Source organism: Elgaria multicarinata, chromosome 3, assembly GCF_023053635.1.
Source record: "Elgaria multicarinata webbii isolate HBS135686 ecotype San Diego chromosome 3, rElgMul1.1.pri, whole genome shotgun sequence".
Taxonomy (NCBI): Eukaryota; Metazoa; Chordata; class Lepidosauria; order Squamata; family Anguidae; genus Elgaria; species Elgaria multicarinata.
Window position 1 is genome coordinate 151948278 of NC_086173.1, and position 18066 is coordinate 151966343.

General features: G+C 46.6%; 1 protein-coding gene across 1 annotated transcript in view; it reads right to left on the reverse strand.

Annotated features, from left to right (window-relative positions):
- Nucleotides 1-509: 509 nt before the first annotated feature.
- The window catches only part of LOC134395555 (uncharacterized), an 84262-nt gene continuing 66705 nt past the window's right edge, over nucleotides 510-18066 (reverse strand). Inside the window, exons 26-36 of the mRNA XM_063121718.1 lie at nucleotides 17635-17787; nucleotides 16093-16191; nucleotides 13846-13983; nucleotides 12491-12588; nucleotides 8777-8891; nucleotides 8413-8560; nucleotides 8070-8149; nucleotides 6773-6891; nucleotides 3358-3490; nucleotides 2632-2681; nucleotides 510-1024 (exon numbers count right to left, since the gene is read on the reverse strand). Coding sequence (XP_062977788.1) covers nucleotides 827-1024; nucleotides 2632-2681; nucleotides 3358-3490; nucleotides 6773-6891; nucleotides 8070-8149; nucleotides 8413-8560; nucleotides 8777-8891; nucleotides 12491-12588; nucleotides 13846-13983; nucleotides 16093-16191; nucleotides 17635-17787 — 1331 coding nt within the window. The 3' untranslated portion in view covers nucleotides 510-826. The remainder of the gene's footprint in view (nucleotides 1025-2631; nucleotides 2682-3357; nucleotides 3491-6772; nucleotides 6892-8069; nucleotides 8150-8412; nucleotides 8561-8776; nucleotides 8892-12490; nucleotides 12589-13845; nucleotides 13984-16092; nucleotides 16192-17634; nucleotides 17788-18066) is intronic.

Genomic DNA, 18066 nt, shown 5'->3' on the forward strand with positions numbered 1-18066 from the left:
CCTTCCCACCCATGTTCCCCAGCAACTGGTGCATACAGGCTTACAGCTTCAGATACTGGAGGTAGCACGTAGCCATCAGGTCTAGTAGCCATTGATTGTCTTCTCCTCTAGGAATTTATCCAACCCCCTTTTAAAGCCATCCAAATTGGAAGCCATCACCACATCTTGTGGTAGTGAATTCCACAGTTCAACTCTGCGCTGTGTGTCGAAGTCCTTCCTTTGATCTGTCCTGAATCTCCCACCAATCAGCTTCATGGGGTGACCCCATTGGGTTCTAGCCTTTTGAGAGAGGGAGAAAAAGGTCTCCCTATCCCCATTCTCCAGACTATTCATAATTTTGTACACCTTTATCATGTCTCCACTTAGCCTCCTTTTTCTCAAGCTTTTCCAATTCCCCCCGCCGCTCCCCTTGTGTGTTGTGGTTAACTGAATTTTTGTAAGCCATTCAGGAAGCCATTTTGGCCCAGGAGCAGGATAAAAATACTTAAATAAATAAATAAATAAATAAATAAATAAATAAGAGTTTATTTTTATTTTTCAGGTTCATCTGTGCAATCATGATGTAGAAACTTCTAAGAAAGAAAGACAAACACAGAGAGAAAGCAAGGAAGCTGAGATCTTGGGGGTGTGAAATTCTGTGCATGATAACAAGTCATAACTGTTTGGAATATGTACAGCTCTCCATAGGATATGAAATCCCCTCTCACGGAGTCAAGAGACGAGCAAATGAGACTATGTATCTCATCTTGCTTTTTGTACAATGACATTTAATACACAATTGTTAACACTGCATTCGCTTGACCAAATTTAAAGGTACTGGTTCTATTTACACAGAAGGGGGTGGGATGAATTCCAGATCTTCTTCCGCCAGCTGTTCTCTGAGCCAGGGCAGGACCTTAAAAAGGTTGATGTGAAAATCCCTGGCATGGGTGGGAGACTGCTCCTTGGGAGCATTTGCACTGTCGCACACAGGTATCCTCTTAAGTTTACAGAGATCAACGACACCCCAACTGATCACACCCACCTGCAAAAAGGGAGAGGATGGAGTGAAAACACAGCCTGAGGTTTTGCAGGACCTAGAGCAGTGGTTCCCAAACTTTTTCAGTTAACCGCCCCCTTGATTCCACAAACTCATGCCCAGTGCCCCCTACCCTACACTATAAAAACCATTATTCAGAATAGCAGTTTTCAACGACCCACTAAGGAAGATAATAACAATAAAATTCAAAACAGTAACAATTAATTGAATATTTATTCAAAATCCAAAGCACCCGCCACAGGCTTGCCGAGGGAGGGAGGGAGGGAGGGAGGGAAAAGAGAGCGAACGGCTCTGTTTTGCAGCCGGCGTGGCGGGGCACACCAAGCAGGGTATGTCTCTTCATTAGCGTTTTGGTGCTTTTGAAACATTTCAATTCACCGTTAAAAGGACTCTTCTTAAATGGTATTAATACATGTGTGGATTCTTCCCCTATATGGCTTGGGACCAATCTACCTTCTCCCATAAAAATGTCCCTGGGTTTTAAGACCTTCTGGAGAAGCGCTGCTCGGAAAAGATCACCTCAAGCGCCTCCCTGCTGCCCCTTTGCCTCTTAATGCCCCCCTACGCAATCCCACTGCCCCCAAGGGGGCGGTACCACCCACTTTGGGAACCACTGACCTAGAGGGAAGGAAGCCTCATCAGTTAAGCAGAACGGCTGAACGTGTTGCTGACTTTGGTCAACCAAGCTGTGCATCAAAAGGTTTTTAAGAAAAGCTGAGATTGTGGCTGTACCCACACCTGCATTGAGCAGGGGGTTGGACTCGACGGTCTTGTAGGCCCCTTCCAACTCTGCTATTCTATGATTCTAAAGAACGAGAATGGGAGACTGACAAATTCATCCATCCAGGCAGAGGAATTAGAGTGTTTAGGTCTTAAAGGTCTGGCCTTGAATCCCTACGCATTCAACTATATTTGTCTCTTTAGGGTAGCCATCTCTTTTTTTTTCCTGACAGATTCTTTAGCAGCTAGGGATGGGGGAGAAATTTAGCATTTTAATGCAAACTTAACTAATTTAGCACCTTTGAACCAATATGTGAACCGAAACTCAGTTGTCCTTCAAAATCGGCACTTCCCCAAATTTTGCAACTGAGTTTTCTAATCAAAATGGTTGTAAAAAAAATCCATGTATTAGGAAAAAAACGCTCACAAAAAAAGTGAAAAGTTTTTCATTCTCAAAATTTGGGACAATTTGAACTTAAGGTAGGAAAAATGAGGAAATGACTGAAATTGACTGATTCATCTATCCCTATTAACAGCAAAAGTGTGAATGTGGGAGAAACTTAAATAGACAGATTTGTCCATACCAAATGCTGCACTTATGCGGTACAGTTGTAGAACTTAGAGACCCACAGCTCTGCTTATGCTCCATGGAAGGCAGCCTTCCTCAACCTGGGGCGCTCCAGTTGTGTTGGACTGCATCTCCCAGAGCTGGCTGGGGCATTCTGGGAGTTGTAGTCCAACACATCTGGAGCGCCCCAGGTTGAGGAAGGCTGATGTAAGGGAATGGAAAACGGAGCTGGCAATTCTCCGCAGGACACTGAATGTGGGTCTTCGGTTGTCTAGCAGAGGAGCCTGCTCAAGTTACCACTCACCTGAATGTAACGCATCCTGTGTGCAATGATGAGGGGACCACCAGAATCACCTGCAAGCAAAAGGAAAGAGGGGATTAATTGAGGGGTGGGTGGCTGCAAAGGGATGAGTCAGGACCCGTATGAGAGGTTCCTTGGGAGAGTTTCATAGAATCAGAGTAGACTGGACTCCTAGGCTGTGGCCACATTAAAGAGCTGTACTGTTCACACTGTGAGGAGCTTAGGCTCTTTAAGAAGGAACATGGCCACTAATTCCAGCTGTGTTCATTCATGTGAAGGTTACAGATGTGGGGGGGTTTCACATTTTTCCTTCCCATGGGGCTGTTGTTCACCCCTACAGGAGGAAGCACAGTCGAGAATATCAGAAAGGGATATCCTATCCTCACAGGACTTCACTGACTGGAGTTCTCTTTCAGGACGCGATCCAAAAGTTGCGGTAAATCGCGAATGCGAATATACGCATTATTGTGTTAAAACCCCGGCACTACGGTGAATGGACGGCTGCGTCATGTGTCCTAAAACGTAAATATGTGCATTTAGGTCGGGGTAAACAAGCCGTATAGACAAGCCTCAGGAAGAAACCAGCGTTTTATAGTCCCGAACAGTCCCTACAAAAGCTTATCTTCCTCTGAAATGTCACACTAAGGTGAAGCACAAGGTCAGCCTGTGGCAACTGAGTGCCCTAAAGAGGAGGGAAGCAGGGATATAAATTAAGTTTCTGTTCCTCACCTTTGCAAGTGTTGGGGTCCACCTGGGGTACAACACCCCCTGTGCAGAGGAAGCGTTCAGTCACCACCTTCGAGACGTCCGTGACATTTTTGTAGTGGCTGGCTTTCTTGGCATCTTCCTCACAGGCCAATTTCTGAAAGGAGAGATGGAAAGGTCGGTTTCCTGAGGCAAAGCAGTATATCCAAAATGAACCCCACATATGCTGGCACCAAATACTTCTCACTATACGCCTCTTCTCCTACCTACAATCTGATCACACGATGCTGCTCCAAGCAAAGAAAATGTCCATAGGCAAAGGCCAAGTTAAAAATCCTACTCCCTGATAACTAATTTTATACATGGAGGATCTGGGGGCAGAACGAAGAAGTATTCAAGGATTTTATTTATTTTAATTATTGCATTTATATGAGAGTGTCTGTGACTGGCCCAAAGTCACCCAGTGGGTTTCCATGGCTGAGTGGGGACTAGAACCCGGATCTCCCGACTCCCAGTCCGACAAACTAGCTACTACACCACACTGGCTCTACACCTCCTGAGCCACCTTCTGCAGTGGTACAGTCCAGGCACAGAGTTGCCACCAACAGATGTGAGTGCTAGGCCCTAATTTTTATGAAGAACCGGTGTATTCACAACCGGCAGGCTGCAAGTGATGCTGAGCTGCAAATAGCAGATCTGCTCCAGAGCAGGGGGGGGGGGGGGCAATGTGTGGCCTTCCAGATGTTGCTGGATAGCTACACCCATCAGTCCTAGCCAACATAGATTACTGTGAGGGATGATGGGAGTTGCAATCTAACAACACCAGGAGGGCCACAAGTTGCCCACCTTTGTTCTAGACCATTGGTCCATCTACCCCAATATTGTCTGCTCTGACTATCAGTATTGTCTGCTCTGACTATCCGCCCCGCACACTCCAGTCTTCTGGGAAGAATCTACTTCAGTCCACCAAAACTAGGCTGACAAGTATTACCCAGAGGACCTTTTCTTCTGCTGCTCCCAGACTATGGAATGGCCTGCCGGAGGAGATTCATCAACTTAACAGTCTTTTTTAGCATTTAAGAAAACTATAAAGACTGATCTATTCCGGCAGGCCAACCCAGTGGAATTTTAGGACGTTTTTAGGTTGTTTTAATAATGTATACCATGTTTTTAGTTCAGTTTTATGTATTTTATACTTATTGTTCCCCGTCTCGATCCAAACGGTGAGGCGGGTAAGAAATAAATGTAGTAGTAGTAGTAGCTCTCTTCCAGCCTGAGATCTTACCCACTGTTTGCTCTCAGGTTCTTTTCCCCTTCCCTACCCGTTTTTTGCTTTCGCTAGAACGCTGGGGATGGAACTGAGGACAGTCTTGAGGCTGAGGATCTGCTGCAGCTCTCCCGCCACCAGCCCTGGCCTTAGCAGCAAGCAGAGCAGCCATGTTCTCGCTGACCTTGGCTCAGCTTCTCCGACGCGCCTGCCACTCGGCGGCTGGCAGTTTTCCCTTTTTTGAACCGTGCTGTTTTCATACCAGCACTTCAAGGGGGCTGGCACCATTTTGGCAGAGGCATTCCTTCCTCTTTTTCATAAACCGCCCAGAGAGCTTCGGCTGGGGGCGGTATATAAATGTAATTAAATAAATTAAATAAATAAATAAGAGGAAATGCTTCTCTAATGCTTGACCAGGGATTTGCCCTGGGGAGTGAAAAACTCCGGAGTGGCGGCAGGTCATCTATATGCCGCCGCTGCCGCCGCAAAACCATCCAGGGGCAGACCCCCAAAGCGCCGGCACTTACCCTGACTTTTTTTTCTCTTGGATCTGCTTTAGAGGGGTGTCTGGGCAGATGGCGAAGCCTGATTGGTCTCCATCTGCCAAGACGGGGGGGAGGGGTGGGCCAGCGGGCTGAATGGCTTCTGGCCAGCCTCCGCGCTTCTCCGGCATGAAGAGAAGCCCAGAAAAGGTAAAAAAAGAAACCCCCAAAAAAACAGGGATGGAAGACGGTGCGGGCACCCCGTGTACAGGCGCGGCGCCTCCTCCAAAGTAAAGGGGGGGAAACCAATGCTCCTCCTTGCATGCAACCCCCCGCGCTCGCTTCTTCACATGTGGATAATGTGAAGGAGCACAAAAGCAGGGGTTTGGGGGCTCACGGCACAGAAGCACCGTTGTCAAGATGAAGCCTAAGAAAGAGCTGCAGCATACATATGTATGCATCATCTAAAATCCAAGTAAGGAGGCTTTTTTTCTTCAGCACTGTTTTATTCATATGCAGATGTAATTGCTTTATTAAAACTCACACTATTAATCGCCTAATATCTCTTTGATCAGATGGTATCCCATGTGCGTCACTCTTTTCCTCCCCCTCCAGCTGCCCTGTTCCCCCCCCATTTTCAAAAAATCTGTAGATGCGAAGGTTCGCATCTATACATTTAAAAAGAATTGGGGGGGGGCAATGGATGCACAGCGCCCGAACCAGCCCTTTTCCAGCTGATGGTGACCAATCAGGTCGCCATCAGCTATGGCATGCCTCCGCTTAAAAAAAGCCGGGGTACGTGCCCGACTTTTTTAAAGCAGAGTTAAAGGGTTTGCCCCTGGATGGCTTTAGGATGGCAGCTGCGTCTCGCAGGTGGTGACTGCCGCGCCTCCGAATCCACCCCGGGGCAAACCCCTCGTCAACACAGGCTCCAGCACTGTTCACACGGTGTCCAACCAGCTGTCAACCAGGGACCAACAAACAGGATACAGGTGCAACAGCACCCTCCCACCCAGAAACCAATGTATATAGGCTCACTGCTTCTGATACTGGAGGTAGCACATAGCCATCAGGACTAGTAGCCATTGATTGTCTTCTCCTCTAGAAATTTATCCAACCCCCTTTTAAAGCCATCCAAATTGGAAGCCATCACCACATCTTGTGGTAGTGAATTCTATAGTTTAAATATGCGCTGTGTGAAGAACTCCTTCCTTTGATCTGTCCTGAATCTCCCACCAATCAGCTTCATGGGATGACCCCACTGGGTTCTAGTATTATGGGAGAGGGAGAAAAATGTCTCCCTGTCCACATGCTCCACACCAGGCATAATTTGGTACACCTCTATCATGTCTCCCTTTACCCTCCTTTTTTCCTAGCTAAACAATCCCAGCTAGGGGAGAAGCTCCAGTCCCTTAAATCATTTTAGTTGCCCTTTTCTGCATTTTTTTCCAGCTCTGCAATATCTATTTTTACGGGTGTTGACTAGAACTGTACACAGTATTCTAAATGTGGTCACACCATAGATTTGTATAAAGCCAGTATGATCCTGGCAGATTCTGAAAAGGGCCTTGGAAAGAGTCATTCCAAGGCTAAAAGGAAGGTGTTTCTAGCTCATTTGCATTCTTGCTGTCATCAGTATAATAGTACTAGTGGTTCTTATTCAAAATAGATGCCCAGGTTCTGTTCTCACATTTCCACCGGTCTTGATCCGCACAATTTTGTGACGCAGTCCATTTTCTGATCGGTCACGGTAGCTACAATCAGTTACAAAACGAGAAGGGATGTCCCCGACAGGCAGGAGTGCTTCCTCTGGGGAAAGCAAAGAACAAAACTCATAGTAAGGATGAATTAGGTAGATGCGGGGAACAGGGAGAGACGCTTGGGAGGGTCAGAATTCCAGTGGATCAATGGTGGCAAACAATTCAGGCAAGTGTGCCACAAGTCTAGGGCAGGATCTGCACTACTGCTTTAAAGCGTTTTAAAGCGCTTTACAACAGGTTTGACAACGGTTGGGGCCCAGGACACAATCCATATACCATTGTCAAAACTGTTATAAAGCGCTTTAAAGCAGTAGTGTCGATCCGGCCTCGTTCAAACAATTATGAGATAGAACTAGTGTGATGTACACTACAATACACAGTCTAAACCTCCCAAACCCCTGGTGATAGTGGGATGGTTTTGGTTCAAGTCTACTGAGCTTGAGAGCAGAGAGCCGTGCAGGGATGCAGAAGGAGATAGGAGCGTAAGCCTGCGTGAGTGTCACAGCTCGATTGACTGGTCCTCTTGCTTCTTTCAAGGCCCTATGAAGAGAGACTGAAAGAACTGGGCATGTTTAGCCTGGAGAAGAGAAGATTGAAGGGAGATATGATAGCACTCTTCAAATACTTAAAAGGTTGTCACACAGAGGAGGGCCAGGATCTCTTCTCGATCCTCCCAGAGTGCAGGACACAGAATAATGGGCTCAAGTTAAAGGAAGCCAGATTCTGGCTGGACATCAGGAAAAACTTCCTGACTGTTAGAGCAGTGCGACGGTGGAATCAGTTCCCTAGGGAGGTTGTGGGCTCTCCGACACTAGAGGCCTTCAAGAGGCAGCTGGACAAGCATCTGTCAGGGATGCTTTAGGGTGGATTCCTGCATTGAGCAGGGGGTTGGACTCGATGGCCTTGTAGGCCCCTTCCAACTCTGCTATTCTATGATTCTATGATAAGGCCTGCCACAAAGGCTCCCAGCGATACCAGTCAAAAGACCTAGTGCAGCTATTCCATGTTTCCCTCCTTAATGGATTTTCTGCAGTAAGGAAAAAGACTGGTGGGGAAATGTGTTCTCTGTATGTGTGTGTGTGTTTATAAATGGAGGATCACACTGTCTGGACCTCTGAAATCCTGTAAATGAGGCAGGACAACTGCAAGATAAAAGGTCTGCCGTCTACACCACTTGTGGCACCTCTACTGTGGATTAGCCATTCCTAAAAACCAATGACCTCTTACCATGATCCTTACAGGTGGTCTGTCCAATGGGCTTCCTCAGAGCCCGGGTGGCTCCTGCTGTGCATGGGAGGCAAATTGGCCTGCGGAGGAGAAGCACCAGAGAAACATCAGTAGGACGTCACAATCTGCCCTGGTGTGGGAACTACAACTTGCCTCATTTATTCTTTCTAGTTTGTTTGGGCAGTGTAAAACTTCTTCCATTAGACTATTAGGTGTCTTTAACCAACTCCTGTCCGTTTTCCTGAAACCAACTGCCTGCCACACACCTAGGAACATAAGAATTGCCCTGTTGGATCCATCACGGCTTAGCGTGTCTTTTTCTTTCTTTCTTCTTTCATCTCACCTTGCATCAGCGGAGTACTCGACTTTCTTGCCAAGTTTCACCAAGGCAACGTCATAATCATAAAATTCAGGAATCCCTTGATCTCGTAGCTTCCCAATGCGGTACTGAGGGTGGGACTGGAGCGCAGCCACTTCAAAGGTTTGTTTGCCTAGGGAAGAGGAGGATAAACATAAACTTCCTGGAGACATCTGAAGACATTAGCAGGCCACAGTTGAGGTGATGAAAAGCAACACCAGCTGATTTCTCCTCATCCAGCTGCTGTTCAAAGCACAACAGCACGACAGATTTTTTCCCCCCTGGCCTGTAGGCAACCCACCCTATTCCTTGCCTCTGTCCTTGCCCTTCATGAAAGAATTTGGCTTACCAATCCTGACAGTGATCTGCACGGCCTGGTCATCTATGCTGAAGCAGTGGGCTGCCGTCAAGACATAATACTCAGAAACAAGGGCTCCTTTACAGTGCTCAAATCCAGTCTCACGCTTTGATTTGGAAGAGAAAAGCATCATTTATTTATTTATTTATTTATTACATTTTTATACCGCCCAATAGCTGAAGCTCTCTGGGTGGTTCACAAAAATTAAAACCATGAAGAGCATAAAAAACAACCAACAATCTAAAAACACGATATAAAAAGCACAACCAGGATAGTTCAGAGGGACACCCAAAGAACTCACAGCAGAATCTTATGCATTTTTATCTGGAAGTAAGTTCCACTCTATTCAGATAAGTGTGTATAGGATTGCAGCTTCAGACGTGTAGCAGTGGGCAAACCTTCTGTCTTTCTGTTTGGGCTTCTGTGCATTGTAGGCAAAAATCCAACAGGTGAATCTTTTGTACGATGGAGAACTATACTTGATTAATTTCTGCCAGTTGTTAAAGGCACTGAAGATAAGCCCTCCTTCACAAATGTGATAGCCCTCACCCATCGTAGCTTGCTGAATAGTATTGTGACCAGATACAAAAGAGAGCAGGGCACCTGCAGCTTTAACTGTTGTGATGAAGAGGAAATTTCACCAGGTGCTGCATGCACACAAATGACACCTGTTGAAATTCCCTTTTCTATGCAACTGTTAAAGATACGGGAGCCCTGTCCTCCTTTCCATATGGTCACCCTAATGGAATCAATGGGAGGTAATGTTAGGGTGACCATATATGAAAAGGAGAACAGGGCTCCTGTATCTTTAACAGTTGTATTAACAGTTAAAGCTGCAGGTGCCCTGCCCTCTTTTAAATCTGGTCACTCTAGTATAGCTCCTGCAGCTTTAACTGTTGTGATGAAGAGGAACTTTCACCAGGTTTGACATGCGTACAAATGACACCTGCTGAAATCCCCTTTTCTATGCAACTGTTAAAAATATGGGAGCCCTGTCCTCCTTTTCATATGGTCACCCTAGGTAACTTGGAGATGGAGTTTCTTTATATGATTAATGCAGAAGCACAGAATTTGGCATCTGATACACAAATGTATGGGAGTCTGACTTAAAAAATAACAACAATATTTCTATCACTTACGGGCTGTCGAATGTCCGGGGAAAAGCCAGAGTGTCTGGGGGGAGAGGTGTGTGCATGCCACATGTGACTGAGATGTTCTCTGAAGCCCTTCCCCGTGATTGGTGATCCCTGCAGCAGCTCATTCTCACAAACTGGAGCTCTACAGCTGATTCCCTAGGCTCTAACCTGTCTCCCTGTTATGGAACCTCCGGATCCCCTTAGTGGCCATTCCTCTGGTATGCCTTCCTCTGCTTTCCAAAACGAAATATGTCAGGGAGTGGCAGGGCCAGGCAAAGCCCGGGCCAGATGGGAAATGTAGGCCCCGTTCCAAACTGCTCATTAAGTATTTTTTCATCAGTTCTAAATACATATGAACTAGAACGGTTTATAAAAAAGGTAATGGCAAGCACTTTTATTCAAGATGTATATTAGACATCACTTCTTCACATTCAGAAAAGCTTTATGCGCTTTTCTTTGGGCAAATTCATCAACAATAACAGAAAAATCAAGCAACTCTACCAGGGGGACTCGAAGTTGTTGTTGTTCATTCGTTCAGTCGTTTCCGACTCTTCATGACTTCATGGACCAGCCCACACCAGAGGTTTCTGTGGGCTGTCGCCACCCCTAGCTCCCCCAAGGTCAAGTCTGTCACCCCCAGAATACCATCCATCCATCTTGCCCTTGGTCGGCCCCTCTTCCTTTTGCCTTCCACTTTCCCTAGCATCAGCCTCTTCTCCAGGGTCTCCTGTCTTCTCATTATGTGGCCAAAGTACTTCAGTTTTGCCTTTAATACCATTCCCTCAAGTGAGCAGTCTGGCTTTATTTCCTGGAGTATGGACTGGTTTGATCTTCTTGCAGTCCAAGGCACTCTCAGAATTTTCCTCCAACACCACAGTTCAAAAGCCTCTATCTTCCTTCGCTCAGCTTTCCTTATGGTCCAGCTCTCGCAGCCATAGGCCCCCTCAAAATTGTAGGCCCATGCCAACTGGTCCCACTGGCCCCCACTCTGCTCAGCAATGGCGAGCGGGAGGGAAACCTTCTCCCAGGCATTTTTAACAGCATTTTAACAGCATTTAACAACGTTAAGTTTGTTTTTAATGGACCCCACAATTGTTGTTTTTAAATGGATACTGTTGTTTTTATACTGTTTTTATGTGTGTGTGTGTGTGTGTGTGTGTGTGTGTGTGTGTGTGTGTTTTTAAATTGTATACTTTTAATGTTTACTATTTTTAAATGTTGTAAACCGCCCAGAGAGCTTCGGCTGTGGGGCGGTATATAAATGTAATTAAATAAATAAATAAATAAATAAATAAACCAAAAGAAACAAGGCCTTGTGATTGTCCCAGCCACAGAGGGGCTTTGAAAGCCTCATATGCTTTGAAAGTCCCATGGTAGCGCTGCTGCATCAATTTTACAACGCAGCGGCCATCTCACAGGCATTGTGGTGCTTCCCCACAAAGCTGCAAATTGAAAAATTCAGGGGCTTACCCTGACTTTTTCGCTGGAACGAGGCAAGTACGGTGAATCCACCGATCTTGCTCTGGCATCACGGCGAGGGCGTTCCTGGGCAGATGGCAACGCTGTTTGGCCGCTGCCCGCTTGGGCAGACAGCAGGGGGTAGGCCTGGCGAGCTGAATGGCCACCGGAAGGCTTACACCCTCCCTCTGTGTTGGGATTAACTTCTGCCACCCCGCAGCAGAGAAAGTGCGGGAATTCCTTAAACACATGGCAACCCGGCACTGTAAAGACAGGGGCAGAAAGAGGGAAGACTTCCACTGCCTGTTACTTACAAATTCCTGACCCAGGATTGCTGACACCCTTTTAACCAGACCCTGCTCCTGTGCCTTTAACAGCAACTTGACCTGCAGATAATAGCTAATGATAATATTTAGCTCCACAACATAAAAAGTTTTATTGGGTGGTTTGTGCACATCAAGCTGCTATCAAAAGTACAAAACTATACGACAGGCCGTAGACTTTTGGGGGAGAGGGGTGGCTACCTGAAATGCAACTAGAGAAACACACACCTGCACTCCTTCCCTTTTCCCCCATGAGACTGACGCTTCTCAAAGGGAGTTGGTAGGATTGGCATGAGGAAGAAACAAGAGCCACGATCTGAGGCCTGTTCTACAAGTACAGCCAAATGAGGCGGGTAGCATGCTGCGATGGTAAAATAGACCATACCACGTCTGTTTGCAAGTGGTAGAATCACATTTTTAAACTCCTTGCAAGTAGAAAACTAGCACAGCAAGGTACAGGGGAGGCTAAAACATTTATCCTTGATGTTGCAGGTGGTGGTTCTTGTTTTAAGTGAGCATTCAAAAATAGGAAGTAGTAAAAGTCCAGAATTCTACCTCCTCTCAGTCTATCACCTCATTCCGTGGACTGTGTACAGTTGTGGCTAAGCAACCACAACTTATTTCCTGAAATGTAGTCGAGACAGTATGATTCCCAGGGATGGATGCCAATGCCCCAGCATATAAGGAAGACATACCCCACCTATCCAGAGAATTTGGAAGCTCTGAGCCTAATCCGGATCTCCACCAGATTGACTAAAGGAAGCCGCCTTCTCAAACCCAAGACTTACCCTGATAGTGATAGTGGTGTGCCAGGGATACTTCTGTTGGTCTTCTGCTTCTTTGAACTCCTTGGCGATGCCACACATGGAGAACACCTGGCTTTCATCTGGGAATATAAAGGGACATTTTTCAAAGCCTGTGGGATTTAGAGTTTTTTTAGAAAAGGAGGGAGACTAAGTGGGTTGGAAAGCAAGCAAAGCGGGGAGGGGAGAACCCTGAGTTCATGGGAAAGAAAGTGAGTCAGACAGGCCAGAAGGCAACGAAATGCCACAAGCTCCTGGGCTTTCAGGGGGAATAATTGAGCCGGTATTGTAGAGTGGGTAGAATTGGATCAAAGCAAAAGTCTCTTTAGTCCAGCATCCTGATTCCCTACAGTGGCCGACTATATACCTCTTGGGAAGCCATTAAACAGGGTATGGAAACAACCATCATCTCCTGCTTTTACTTTCCAGCAACTGGTATCCACGGCTCTACTTCCTCTGAATCGGAAGGTTCCATTTAGCCACTATAGCTAATAGCCCTTTTCTCCATGTCTGTGTCCACCACCACCCCTTTAAAACAAATAAAGCTATTGGCCACTGCGGCACTTCCAGGTCAAGCAGGGCCATTCTTAAGGCCCAACAATCCTGGCCAACGCCTTGCGTAAATTACGTATCTCCCCCTTAGATGTGGGAAGGGTTCGCTGAGAGCAGGCCCTCGTCTATATGAGTTCGTTATTGCTGCGCCCGGCGGTATGAGCCACAGTGGAGCTGCATTGATGCTCCATCCCAGCATCTACATGGGAAGGAGTGCAGCTGAGGGTTTCCCGCCGCTGGCTGCCGTCATGCCCGCCCACCTGAGCGCTCACGAGGCCGGTCCGGGGGCATCTACGCCCCTCTGCTCTGGTAAGTGGGGTTTTTAATGAGAAAAGGGGGCTGACGTGTTGTTGTTTTTGTTTAGCTGTAAATGCGAAGGGGGTAACAAGGGGGGAGGAATGGGGTGCTCCCTCCTGGAGGGATTTCCACCACCACCCTTTAAATTTTATTTATTTTTCCTTAACAAAGCTCCGCAGAGGCGCGGAGCCTTCTTCCAATCTAAAAAAGTCAGCGTAAGTACCCGACTTCTGTAGTGTGGAGCTTTGGGGTTTCCCCCCTGGATTGCTTCGGAGTGGGGGCTGCATCATGTAGATCACCTGCCACCACTCCAAAGTAATCCAAGGGCAAAGCGCCCGTGTGGACGAGCCCCAGGTGTTTGAGAATCTGCTCTTGAGTGTCACAAAAAAATGAGGAGGCCGAGAGCCAGAACTCCTGTATGTTCTGGGAAAGGAAAGCTTGAGGGACGTTGTAGGCAAAGGATGGAATCAATGAAAAGCAGATCCAATTACCGATCATGTTGTCAAAGGCCACCCGGACGTCGTCATAGTCTTTGAGTTTGAAGATGTGTGTCTCATCAGGTTTTTGAGATGCCAAGGCATTCATGTTGCCCATGTTGACCAGTTTCCCGACACCAAAGATGTAAACATCTAAGTGCAAGTGTAGATGGAAGCATGGGTGAGTAGAGAAATACTAAGTCTCCTGGGCTAATCTTCATGGTCAATTTACTGTGGAGGGGAGCACTTCAAGGTCGTTTGGGGCACATGACATTATGTCAAATCCACAGCAAAGCTGCCGTTTCCCTCTGACAAACACGCAGTTTCCGAAAGTCCCTTTACTGCGTCTTTTTCCTGAAATGTGGCTTCCACGCAGTTTTGCCACACTGTGCCATCTCTCTCCGCATTAAACCCTGGGTGTGCCTCTGTGGCCTAGCAGCGATATAGTCAAGGGGGCGGGACCATCCCATTCCCCCTTGTTTCCCCAACAGAAGTAACTTTTCCCATTGAGAAAACCTCCAGGACCACTGCAGTAACCTCTCACAATGAGTGGGGACACTCATTCACCTTAGGTAGCCTGCCTGTAATCTTAAACATTTCCCCCTTCTGTGCATGTTTACTCAGAAGTAAGAAATAAATCTCGCTACCCTGCAGTGAATCATTAACATATCCCAATGCATATGGAGCCACGATATATTGCCAAATCTCGCTAAAGCATTTAAAGAATTACTGGACCTGTGATAATGTATTGGATCTCCTCCCCTTTAATCCTGTTACAGTTTTTAACATTTTTAACATGTTTTAATTTTACTGTAGGTTTAATTCTATTTTAACTTTTATAAGTTATATTTATACGTTTTAATTGTACGTGTTTTAATCTTGTAAACCGCCTTGAGTCCCAGTCTTGAGAAAAAGGCAGGAAATAAATAAATAAATAAATGTGCTAAAGCAGTGGTTCCCAAAGTGGGCGGTATTGCCCCCTTGGGGGCGGTGGGATTGCATAGGGGGGCGTTAAGAGGCAATGGGGTGGCAGGGGGGTGCTAAGAGGCAAAGGGGCAGCAGGGGGGGCGCTTGAAGTGGTCTTTTCCAAGAAGCACCTCTCCAATAGGTCTTAAGACCGAGGGACATTTTTATGGGAGAAGGTAGTTTGGTCCCAAGCCATATAGGGGAAGAATCCACACATGTATTAATACCGTTTAAGAAGAGTCCTTTTAATGGTGAACTGAAATGTTTCAAAAGCACCAAAACGCTAATGAAGAGACATACCCTGCTTGGTGTGCCCCGCCACGCCGGCTGCAAAACAGAGGCGCTCGCTCTCTTTTCCCTCCCTCCCTCGTCAAGCCTGCGGCGGGTGCTTCCCATTTAAAGGGGCCGCACGCAGGGGGCACTGGGCATGAGTTTGTGGAACCAAGGGGGCGGTTACCTGAAAAAGTTTGGGAACCACTGTGCTAAAGCGTTACAAGAACTGAAGTGCTAAAGCAGATTAGCGCTGTAGGTCTTTTACCGCTTTAGCACTTTAAGAATATGGCGCTGTACCGCGGCTCTGTATGCATTGAACATAGTGTTTACAAAGAGACATGATGACTACTAGTTATTGATAATGCATAATTTATGCATTTGTCTAATCCCGTTTTGTAAGTCATTGTTGCTGTCCTGTAAATGGTTTTGCACTTGCTGAACTGAATTATAGTAATGTTAATCTTTCCTTTTTTATTTAATTTGTGTTTTATATATAATTCACATTTATTTATATTACACAGTTGTATTGCTTCATGATAGGCTAACACGACTTGTGACCTATCACGCCAAATGCAGCTCACAAGACACGTAATCTGTTTTTGCAGGCCTGGGCAGACAAGAGCGGAAATGGACGGAGCTCCCAGTGGGCCCACGGCTGGTGAGCTACGTTCAACTGGATGGGTCACAAGTTGTTCAGAGACTGCTTTATGGTCTCATCTCCATATTGTTCTCCCTCTCTCGTTCCTTGTAGTCAGGTGACCAGAAGTAAACTGGACTGCCACCAATTAAAAAACAAAACAAAACCAGAGTGGCATCAGGAAATGAGAACGGTAGAAAGTCCGGTTTGAAACTCCAGATCCCTGTGAAAAATGATCACACCGGGAGTTACCACAGGGAAGTACAGCTGAGGCGGAATAAGCCAGTCATTCCCGAATGGTGGCCTGGTAGTGGTGATGGGTCCCCTTCAGCCCCATTGTTTTTCTTCCCATCCCCCCATGCAGTCCACACATCATCACAACCTACCCAAGTAGTCAAGGCGAGGACTTTTGTCACCATGTATACTGAGGAATTCTTTTATTGACCCAATAACAGGAACTGGGTTACCCCCCATGTTGTAGTCACCTGGAGAAGGGAGACAGACAGACAAAGAGACAGAGAGAGAGAAGGAGAAAATCTGTTATTGTAGAGAACAGCTTATTGCTGACGTATCTGGATGTGTTTTAAGGGAACCTAAAAGTTCATAAGGAGGGAATCTACGCGTCGTACTGAAGGCGCTTGCGTGCGCCTCCAGTGCGCCGGCAAAACGATGGTGTAGACGGAGAAAGAAGAGACGAAGGAAGAGGTGGAGGAGGCGGCGGCGGCTGGGGAACCGGCCGCGTCCTTGCCGGCCTCCTGCTGCCGGGGAAAGAGCCACCCGGGTCGGAGAGCTCGGCTTCCGCTTCCACCGAGCTCTCCGACCTGGGTGGCTCTTACCCCAGCAGCAGGAGGCCGGCGGGGATGGGGAGGCGGCGGTGGCAAGGAGGCAGCCGGCTCCCCAGCCGCGTCCTCCACCTCCTCCTCCATCTCTTCTTCCTCCGTCTACACCATCGTTTTGATGGCGCACTGGAGGCGCACGCAAGCGCCTTCAGTACGACGTGTAGATTCCCTAAGGAGAGCTCTGCTGAATCAAAGAAAAGCACACTCAGTCCAGAGTCCTGTTCCTTTACTGGGAAAGTCTCACGCAGGCAACGCCCCTCCCCTGTGGTGACCCCGACATCTGGGACACCTCAGAACTAGTCTGCTGCTGTTAAATGGAGCTACCATTTAGCTATCAGGGCTAATGGTTATTATCTGGTTCCATTTGGCAGAGCCTGGGCCTCACGGCTGACAGATCCTCTACAAAAGAAAGACGCTCTGCGCATTATCAGCAGCACTTTATCCTTACATCCTTTAAAAATATATGTGCTGCTCCCTAGTGAAGGGGAATGAGATACTACACCAATGCCTTTTAGGATGTGCCCATTTTGGGTTGCATAGCAGGAAATAAATATTAGAAACAAAATTAAATGTTTTGGGTGTGACGAAAAAGGGTCCTGCAAGGACAACCAAATGCTCATTGAGAAGACCACAGGGTGCATTTTCCTCCTTAAAACCTCACCATCAAATGGAAGGCGCAAGGTGAATATCAAATAGAAGAATGGTACAAGAAAGTTTGGGATATTGCTATTAATGATAAGCTTACGTGTAGTATTAAAGTTAAAAAAGGAGTATTGAAGCGAAATGATTTTGAAGAGATATGGAGATCATTTGTGGAGTTTGTGTTAATAAAGGGGAAAGTGTGCAAACCTTCACAAAAATTGTTACAATTTTGGAAAGGAGAATAACGGTCCCGGGGATGGGGTGCACTTATTATTATTCATTATTCATTAGTATTGTTATGTACATAATACATTATGTATTGTTATTAGTTAATTGTGTTATGTTAGTTTATTATTGTATTATTTTAAGTTGATGTACTATTAATGTGTTGTGTTTATGTGAATATTTTTTAAAAAAAATATAATAATAATAAAAATAGAACCTTACCATCACTCAGGAGGAGGATAACGTGGCGCGTCTGATTGGCAACAGGAGGTGGGTTCAACCCTCGCCTCGTCTCGTCTGCTTCCTGATCGATCATCATTGTGTAGACAGCACGGAGGCCTTTGTAGATGTTGGTTCCAGGCTTCTTCTTGTGTTCTGGGAAAGCAAGAGGAAGAGTGATCAGTGCACTGGTTGGACAGCGACTGCAGGCCTCAGAAGGCCTGGGGGCGACTGGTTTAAGCAGGCCTGGCCAGAGGGGCCCCCAGTGGGGCCAGTGGGCATGGGCCTACGATTCTGAGGGGGCCTACTCCGAGTCCCCCTGGGCAAAGTTGCTTGATTTTTCTGTTGATGATGATGAATTTGCCCAAAGAAAAGCCAGTAAAGCATTTCTGAATGTGAAGAAGTGATGTCTTATATACATCTTGAATAAAAGTG